We start from the raw sequence: 10435 nt of genomic DNA, 5'->3' as shown, positions 1-10435 counted from the left end.
AATGTGTTTCCTCATTGCAAAAAGGTAATTATTTAATGTTGGTATTTAATACTGCAAATACGCATGGTTTTGCTGTATTAAGTTTTTTTAATGACTGGATACCATTCACAGCTGTTACAGTGTAGTTTGCTGACTGACTGTTGCTTATATACCGTATGGCTTCTCTATACTGATTGCTTTCAGTGTTACGCAAAAGACTCCTTTTTTATTTCTGGTGTGTAGAAATCTCAGTATAGAATACCGAATGCAGTTTGAGACCAGGTTAGAGAGAAGGAGAAACCATGCATTCCAGAAAAACAGCTGAACATAAGTGAGTAATTCTTTATTTTTATTTATCACGACGTTATTCAACATGGTAAAGGGACTAAAGCAGTGTTAAAAGCAAATGAGCCATCTTAAATCTAGCCTTTGCAACCCTTGGGGTTAGGGTAGCTGCAGTAATAAAGCATACAAAATGCATTCGTACAGCAGGTTCTGTCGCCATGTGCATTACACTGCTGTAGCTGATGATTAACGAGGGGAAGGATGCACCAAGTCCAAGGTTTTTGTATTAAACGACACCACCCAATTAACAGTACACTTTAAAAGTAATATTATAAAAATAGAGCTCAGTTGTCTACAAACTTGCACGTCAAATTATTTATTGAAAAAGAGATTCCATCTCATTAGACAGCAGTAGCATGTAATTTTTACAAAATCAATCATAATTACATTGTTATATTAACAGGCATTTTTAAACTGGTAAGGCTTTCAGGAACACAGATACAAAACCACACGCTGAAGGTGTTCAGTGTTGCTTTCTTCTAAATGAACAGCCTGTAAAGAAATGACATGAGCATAGATATGAATAGTCCTTAAATTGTTAGACTGCCTCGGAAAACTGCCCACCCAGCTGAAGTAGGAAAACTCATGCAATAAATTTAAATTTCACATACCGCAAGAGATGAAGATTTAGCACTTTGAGTCTTCTCTAACTCAACCAGAACAACATGGCTCTTGTATAATTCATCTTAAAATAAGGCTAAGGTGTACTGTTTCTTCCAGGTGCCTTTCAAAGTTTCAGTCTACTATTCCATCCCTTAGTGATGCAAACCCCAAACTGGAACAGCTGCTAGGAGGGCTGACACCTTTTCAACCGCTCAACAGCCTTACTTCAGGTATTCTGTCCTCATATAAACTACATCCAGATAGTAGCACATGGTATAAGCACTACTATATGTCATCTGCATATATATTTACCTTTTTCCCTTTAAACAAAACATGAATAAAATCTGAATTTGTTCCTTAACTTTTTTTTAATCCTCAAGTGTTTCCAGTGTTTTTCGTATACCCCTGAGAGTGGGTTGCATTTCAAGATACCGGTGCTATAGCAGTTATCTGTATATAATTATCAGTGGTTATTTGTTTCCTTATAATTTATACAAAGCAAATTTTGTTTAAGTAACATGAGCCTTACAGTACTACTGTTTAAAAACAAACAGGCAAGCCACCACTGACTAGCAGTGGCACAGAATCACTTTAGCCTGGCAAAAGTACCCTATTCCTTTAAAGCTCTAAACTGAGCTCAGAATTAAATAGGCAGTATTTATTACAGACAGGCTAAAGGAAACAAGTCAAAGCACCTAAAATCAAGCATGTTTGATCACAGTGTAGCTGCCTGGCGTATCTGTAGCCATTTAAAAAGAAGAATATGAAGAAAAATTTGCAATTCAGGGCTTATTAACAATGTTTTTACCAGCCAACTCTAAGCAAGTGTATTTAAGTGGAATATTTAGGCTGCTAAACATTGCGCCTTACCTTCTGTGAGCCTGGCTTTCCCCCCAGTAGGCTGACACAGCACAGTTGAGCACCCTACACACAGAACTACTGTCTGAGCATGGCTGAAAACAGTGGTGATCTTGTAGCATCCTGGAAAACAGCATTATTAAACTTTCCACTGATTATTTCTAGCATGATTTTTTAATTGTATGTGTAACTGAATCAGATATTTTAAATACACTTGTCCAAAAATGGATCTATTATTTCATTACACAGCATACCAAGTAAAACAAAGCAAAACATACTGTGGTCCAAAGTACTTGCTTTTACTACACACATATAAAAGCAGGTTATTAACTGAAACTGTTATGACTCCCTCTATGAAAATCAACACAGCCTGATGGCTGACAGGCCCTAGTTGGCCTGTAGTGGATTTCGTGCAAAAAAGTCAAGGAGCTCTAGACTAGCCTTCTCTTCTGTACAGAAGAACCCTCATAGCTAGAGAAATACTTAACTTGTAACAGTAGAACACTGCTGTTGACAAAGTCTGGCAGCTGTGAACATAAACACTGCTGTTCAAATCTGTGCTTGCTTTCTGTTTAATAATTGATACACATAAGGCACGTGCTTACATTCGACAAAGCTAGCATCGTATTTAAACAAGACGACTTGCACAGAATAACTTCACTAATTTCACATGCAAGACAAGGCATCAGCAACACTTTGTCTACAACTTCTAAATTGTGACTTAAGAATGAAATCGTTCTCATACGTGGCTTAGACAAAGGGATTTTCACTGCTTTCATTCTTCTCCCTGAAAAGTATTTTCAACTAGCCAAGAGGAATTTTTGAAGAGAGAAAACTTGTAAAGAATTGAATCTGGATGTGGATATAGAAAATAGTCAAATAGATGAAGGTGAGCATAGATTCCATTTCCAACATGTGTGGACCAGAAAGATGAGAGAATATACGTTGTAAGGTCCTCAGAAAGCTCTCAAAGAGAACTGGTTGGTAGAGAGGGCTCGTGTTAGAATAACAGATTTCTGCTTTGTTTAAATCACAAATAGTAACTGCACAAATCTTTGTTTGCAAAAAACTGCTAGCAGCTCAAGTTCCATGGCAAATGTTGTTTTCCTCCCATGAATGTGAACTTCTGTGTTGATGAGATTTTAAAACTGTGGATTTTGCAGGGAAATGAGCCCATTCCATTTCAGTAACTAGGCAGCAACTTCCAACACCACCATAAGGCCATCTTGAGATTTTCAGTGCCTCGTCCTTAGGACTCTTTCATTACTGAAGCTCTCCTCCTTTGCTCTATATATCCCTCAAACTCAGTAACCAATTAATCCAACAATAAAGATAAGCAATGACCTATGTTGACATTAACTGCATCTTAGTATATGCATGCATGTACACTGGTTTGAAGAAAGTTTAAAAAAAGTTCAGTGGCTTAGCCTTCAACCATGTATTTTTTTTAAAAGTAACTACACTTTACTTTCAAACGGTTTTAATTAATTTACCTCACTTTTAGATGGAAAACAGTGTCTCAGCTTCTTAGAGATGTAAGCTACCAAGAAAGAGTAAGATAATAAGAAAATCTGAATACAGCAACAATTCCCTGCTTCTAGTGAGAATGGTCACTACTGTAAGTAAGTCTGTGCGTTTTCTTACCGCTAGAATCTTCTTATACTGCAGCAGTTTCTAGGAGATAAGTTACCACACTTGACAATTTCCGTGCCTTGATAGGGATGGAGCTGTGCTGATGAAAGCAGCTGTTCACTGGGAAAGCATACTGCTGTCATTGCACTAGGAATTCCCATGTTTAGTGTATAAACGAGAAGTTGGTTATACAGATGTTTTTGAGTCAAAGTAATGAAAATCTGTAAAAAGCGGATGCAGGCAACACTCTAAATTCCAGCCCTGCCTATGTGAGCTAGGTGTCAGTTTACTTCTCAACAGCAAGGTGTGAAAGAGGCAGTTGTGTATGTTTTACTGACTATGTAAAGTCCCAAGCTGCCTGCATATATCCTTGTGGAAAGTTTTTCTGGTTGCTCTTCCAGAATCAACCAACTTACAAAAGGAGGAAAACAGTGTTGTCTTCCATCTGAAACTTGTGCCATGGGTGCTTTAAAGCATCTATTTCTCTTGCTTCTTGTATGTGCAAATCTGGGGGTTTGGTTTTTGCCCTACTTGCCAGAATTTCATAAAGAAAAAAATCTCATGCCAGACCTCCAGGAAACAAAATAAAAGGCTGTTTGTTTAACTTCTGAAAAAGGTTAAAAATTGTTTTATTGTTTAAAAAGCTCAAAGCAGTATACAGACTTTTTTCCCTATGCAACAGATAACCACATTTAGATTAAAAAATCAGAGCTTTTATGAAGATGAACCGCATAAAAAATTAGATCCGTTCCTTCTGTAAGATACAAACAATTTAAGTGGTTACCTGGACATTTTACATCCATAAAGTAGGAGTTCGGGCTCTGCACCAGCCGTTTCTTTTTGTGCTTTCTCTTCTCATCCTCCAAGGAGGGGTGCACTAGATCTTTCGCCAGCTGGGTGGGACAAGAAGAAAAGCGCGCTGCGGGTTAAACACCGCTCGGGCTGCTCGGACTGACCTGATGCCGCGGAGCCGCCTTCACTCCGCTCCCGAGCGCCGCCGCAGCGCTAAAGCCAACCTCCCCCGCCCGGCCCGGCCCGTCCCAGCCCAGAGGGACGGGGCCAGCGAGACCCCGCTGGGGCCAGGGCAGCGGCGAGAGCCCCGAGCGACCGCCAGCTGCTCTCCGCTCTGGTGGCTGCTGGCCCGCTCGGCCCCGCGGCGCTGCCAGCTCCCGGCGGGGGGGGGGGCGGGCGGCGGCGGCCGGAGACGAGCACGGGCACGGGCGCGTCCGCTCCGCAAGGCCGCGGCGAGCGGTACCGGGGCGGCTCCTGTCAGGCGGAGCCCCTGCGCGGCTCTGGCGCGGAGGCGCGCGGCCCGTCCCGAGCAGCCCCGCGGAAAGGCCCGTCCCGCGCTGGTAAACAACTCACAGGCATGGCCGCCGCCAGCGCCCCGCGCGCGCCCGCCGCCGGCCCGCCCCTTCCCCGTGCGCTTCCGGCGGGCGCCAGGGCAGCGCCGCGCCGCTCTGGGCACCCGGCGGACTCGCGTCTATGGTGCGTCCCGCGGGGCGGGGCGGCGGGGCCGGAGGCTGCCGGGGCGCCGGTTTCTGACGGGTTCCAGAAACCGGGCAGGAGCCTCATCCTCATAGGGACGTTGTTTGCATTACTTGCAAAATGCCATCGTGTCATTTCCCTGCACGTGACTTGATTTGTTTTCCTTTAATTGATTAGGAAATCAGTGCAGCGAGTATGTGCAGGGGCGATCACCTCCCGCAGAGGATTTGTGTGCGAGCTGCGCACAGACAAAATGGCCCTTCAGGAAAGAGCGGCCTGAGCCCTTCTCTAACGGCCATCCCAGCCCAGGGTAGGGCCGTCCCACGGTGCTCCCTCACGGGCCTTCGAAAGCTGGTTAAGCACGGAGAAAGAGTCTTAATATGACTGCAGTTCTCTTTTCAAAAACCTGCTCATTTTCCCCTCTAACAGATAAATACATGACACAGTTATTTTCACGTAATAAAGGGAATCTAGAAGTCCCATCTACTTTTATATTAGATGCTGACTAAATTGTCACTTGTATGTCATTTTATACTAAATGACACATTGTGTGAAGTTGTACCTATGTGCCTATTGTCCCGCAGTTTTCCACCCCAGTCAAAAAGAAAAATGCTGAAGAGTTTCTGTTAGTTACCATGTATGTGTTCAAACCAATTTAGAGAACCTATGAAAAATAAAAATATTGCAAACACCGGGGATGATAAAAATATTTTTCATTATTCCTTTTAGTAAGAAGATGAGTGGGTTTTTCCATAAGTCAATAAAAGCAATCACAAGTATATTCCATAAAGACTCTTGGATTTAATTAAATCAAGCCTGGAACATTTAAAAGTGTAATTCACTAGAAGTCCAGTAAGTGGCGCAAATAGACCTTGTGAAAATCGCTTAGTATGAAAAGTCTTCCAAAACGTACAATGGGCGGCATGTTGAGCCATATCCTTTTTTGAAGAGAGAACTAATGCATTTAGCAAGAATTATTTTAAAAGTTTGCCATGAGCACAAGTGAAGATGTGAGTTTTATGGAGGCTTATCTTTCTGACAACAATATTCCCAAAGCTGGGATGGCCTCTCCAGTGCTGACACTGTACACAACTTTCAAAATACTTTCTTCCCACCCCAAACCCCTACATTAATCTGCAGGAATAGACCCATGTATTGCAGTGCTCCAAGCAATTATACTGGTTTTCCTCTTCTTACCATCACAACCACTGTCTTGTAACATTGTAATGCTATGTTAACATTTTTTTCCTTATGCGCTGAAATGGTGGTGACACACAGATAGAGGTATTTTGGAAGTATTTCTTGTTATATCATGGGGAATTTAATATGAAAGGCTCTGACTCATACTTTCCTCTCCATGCTGTCCGGTGAAGCTAGGAACATAAACCACTTATCAGCACAGAGTCAGTTCTTGAGTCTTAGCTGTTCCTACTACCTTTCAGTCTTTTTCCAATGTATGTTATTTATTCGCAAGCAGAAGGGAAAGGGGAGAATCTGTTAAGCCTGTAGATTCAGAATCTGACAGAGAAATACATTTTTCTTTGTTTAAGAAAGTCACAAAGTATAAAGCACCACTAAGAAAAAAACCAGAATTTCTGAAGTGCCACCCTCCTTCACCTCTTCCTCCCAGCTTTCCCTTCTGAAATGTCTTTCCTGCAAGGAGCCTCTGGTGCTTGAGGAAGACTTTAGAGTCACAGTTTACATTAAAAATTTGTTTCTGTGAAAGGAGGGGCACACAGGATGGTCTAAAAACAGGATGTGTTTTGGATACATTCTTCTGTTTGGTTCTCTATTTTGGTTTTACTTGGACATTCATTTCCTTTTCATAACTGCTTGTAGTTCAGTGACCTGCTGAATGAATCAATTCTAATGCATTACCTTCAATCTTATGATTGAATTTTTATTTGAAGTATACTCTAGAAAACAGAAATGCAGCACTAAGTTGCGAGTTAACCAGGAGAGAAATACAGTCTGTACCACTGTGGCGTGGCCTGCAGAGACAGAGATAGATTCAGGTCTAAGAGAATGACTTCCCCTTTCCAGCCTTCTCCCAGCAAACAAAGACTTTGATCTCATTTTAGAGAAAAGAACAAGAAATATTATCTGTCTGCTAGAATGACAACAGAAAATTTCCAAAAGCTGATCTGGGCATGTTTAGAAACACCATAATGACAGCTGGGGGGTTTTCCTGCTTTGGGAGTGGCAGTCTCTTGCTGTGTCAAAGCTGAATCTGTGTCTCTGATGACGTGGATTGTGGTGGTCTCCTGCTGGGCTAGTACAGCCAGCAAGCCCTCCCTGCGATGAGGGAGGTAGCCACAGAGTGCCCGCTGACACCCAGTGCTACTCTGGTCTGCTCCATGGCTGGCCTTCTGCAGCTGAGTTTGGGTGGGTCCTTAGGATTTGCTATCTGATGTTGCAAGAATACAGGCTTTGGGGGCGGGGGGGTTTAAAACAAAACCTCTTTTAAACTGACTGTGGTCACTGAGGTAGTAAGTATTGACTGATTTTAAAAAAACAAATTCACCCGAATAATGGTTATAGAGGTTTGTCTAGAATACTGAAATGCGGATGGGTGTCTCTAATACTATCATTGAGACCATTCAGATTTCCATACACTAACTGCTCTAAGCTGCACCCAAAGTTAAGTAGGTTCACTTCAAGTGGTGTGTTTGATCTGGAACGCAGTCTGCCTATGGTTTTGCCTGTACTGCAGAATTATTATACATTAAGGGTGTAAACCATGGCATGTAGTAATTGGGTTTAAATATGCTCATGCTGAGATAGTTTAGATTAGCAATGGAACTTGAAAAAGGTCCACTTTTAACACTACTGTGGTAGCAAACATTGAAATTAATGGAACTTACAGATAAGAGTCTTACAGTGCTTTTCCTTTCTGGAATTGAACTATACATCAAGTAATTTTTTTTCCAATAATAACTTGACTTAACCTCTTCTATATAAAGTTCTGCAGTATATACATATGGAAAATTTATACACTTAGATCACTAGAGTAAAGAAGAGTGCTGTTCTTTGTAAAGAACAAAAAAATTAAAGCTATGCATTGATCTTCTTAAAACTAGGACTTAAAAGCAGGACATATCGACATATCAAATGCAATAAGACAAAATGTAGGATGAGCATGGAAGGGCCTACCTGCAGTAAAAGACATATTTGCTGGAACTGGGGAATAAGTGACATTTTTTTAAAGGAGTGTCATGTGATGGTCATCAAACAGTAATAAATTGCAGAGGCATCTGCCAGAAACAGAGTTGTTAAAGATATAAATCAGAAATATTATCATATTAGCTAGCAGAGTCCAAAAGCTAAGGAACAAAGCTCATGTTAATGATTTGCAGTTAGGTGGCATCTGGGGCAAGACTGCCTCATAAGATTATCTTTTGTAGGACTTGGACCTGTGGGTTCCAGTTAGTGCCAAAATAACAGGATCCTGGTTCTACCAACATGTTTTAAACTGCATGTTTTTTTGAAACCTTGTAAGATGGAGAATTTCCTACAGTTTTGTATGCATTGAACAGAAGAGCTTGATTAAAGACACATTTTCACACAGTTCTCTTTTTACTTAAACAGTCTCACCTTTGAACTGAGGGGAAAAAAGGATTTTTGAAAGCTAGAAGTAATGATGTCTATCATTTGAGAAAGTAAAAATGAGAGTGGGAATGAAGTAGCAATGTCATCTGATTTTTTCTTTAAAATGTAGGTGTTGCTAAACTAGTCACAAGTATTTTCCATTTTTTTAATGTGTATGTAAAGATTGTTGACTTTATTGCATATGAATAGAAGGAGTAATTGCATTTTGCTATTCATATTAGTGCCTTTCTTAAACTGAGTGCTTTAACAGATGCACTTTACATGCACCTCAGTGACTAATGGAATTCTGTCGAATCTTGGTTGGGACTCAACATCTGTTTATTGGATGAGCTTCAATTGTGGTATTCAGGCAAAACTCTTAGGGCAGCCATTTAGGGGTTGTAAAGGGTTTTAAAATTCTCTTTTTTGAAATGTACAAATCAGCATCACACTGTAACTGCTATCCACTTTTATATAGTGACAAAAGGTAAACCATAGTATCAAACATTTCCTATTTCCTACATGTTCAGTGTTGCCCTCAGTGGTTCTCCCATGTCAGAAAAAAATTAAATGCCTAATTGTAGTTGATCTATTTGACTGTAATGTAATATAACACAAATGTTGTGTTTTACAATTTAAGGCAATAACAAAGACTGGGCTTCAAAGTATTTTCATGGAACAGGTGTCATAGCGGCTTGGTCATTGAGCCTTAACAGCTTTGACAGTACTCCTCAAAAGTTTTACTAACATATTGCAAGGTATACAATTGTACAATTACAGGTTTTCCATATTCTAGAAAACAAAAAAAAATGTAACTCTTAATTTTTATATCTTGTTTTTAAAGTTCATGGTTAAGTAAACATCTGTTCCTTGAATCTGGCAAACTGGCACTTTTCCAAATCAGAACAGAACACAATATTGCAAAGCACCAGTGTAATTAAAGAGGGAAGTAATTTGCATTATTTTTCTATAAAACTACTTTTGAGTAACAGATGGCAATCGCAAACATATTGCTCCAGAGACATATGGAAGCCTATTTGTTCTGTAAAACTCAAGAGTGAATATTAACCCCAAAATTACTCTCTTCAATGCTGAAATACGATTGTGTAGTAATCTTCAGTATGGCCATAATTACAGTACATGGCAACTCATGTCTCTGAAAATACAGATACAGGGAAATGTTTCAGAGATTAGTTTTTAATTTGCAGTTTCCTATAATCTGATTATTCATGCTAGTCTGAAATAATTAACCAATTTGGTTTGACTGCTTCAGTGCCAGATTGCCATTATCATTTATAAAACTAAATCTTGTAATAAGTATTGTGACAACCCATCTTAACATCTAAACAGCCCAACTGCTAATTATAGAGTACAAAAATTAAACAAGCAGCCATGTTTCCAGTTTCCACCCTGAACTGGGCAGAGGTCTCCAAGTGTGTAAAAAACAAAAAAACAAAGCAATTCCCTCCATCCTTGTTTTGCTGCCTTGATTCTGCTCTATCAGGTGATACCCCGGTCTCCCAGAGATCTCAATCAAACAATGAATTTTTTTTACTTGAATCACAACAGCATCTATGATAAAAAATTAGATTTTGAAACAATTAACTGGAAATTACATTAGCCTTCATAACAAGCTCTTACCGAATTCACCTTGTACAGAAATTTACATCAGATCTGTCACTGAATTTTTGGTGGTTTGTTATCACAAACATATATTGGCTGGGAACACCACCAAACTGAGACCCTTAACCAGGAAGATTTGGAATAATTAGTAAATAGGAGCGGAATAGCTTTTGTTTTTTCAAGGTTTATAATGGCTGAAGGTATTTGTTTGGAGTGATAACCTCAGAATGCTTTGCACAAATACAGCAGTAGCCAGGCATTAGACTAGTTTTGCCCTGTTTCCCCCCCATCAAATTGTAGGTTAATGTCACGGAGTGAT

General features: G+C 40.2%; 1 protein-coding gene across 1 annotated transcript; it reads right to left on the bottom strand.

Moving 5' to 3' along the window:
- Positions 1–307: 307 nt before the first annotated feature.
- RPS27L (ribosomal protein S27 like) lies at positions 308–5013 on the bottom strand. Its single transcript, XM_074880933.1, has 4 exons — positions 4783–5013; positions 4202–4310; positions 1798–1908; positions 308–816 (listed from the first exon to the last, which is right to left on the bottom strand). Exons 1-4 carry the CDS (start codon positions 4996–4998, stop codon positions 788–790), a joined length of 465 nt encoding a protein of 154 aa, XP_074737034.1. The 5' UTR covers positions 4999–5013; the 3' UTR covers positions 308–787.
- Between the last annotated feature and the right edge of the window lie 5422 nt (positions 5014–10435).

The sequence above is a fragment of the Strix uralensis genome, chromosome 11 (genome assembly GCF_047716275.1).
Source record: "Strix uralensis isolate ZFMK-TIS-50842 chromosome 11, bStrUra1, whole genome shotgun sequence".
Classification (NCBI taxonomy): Eukaryota; Metazoa; Chordata; class Aves; order Strigiformes; family Strigidae; genus Strix; species Strix uralensis.
This window is presented reverse-complemented; position numbering and strand designations above follow the sequence as displayed.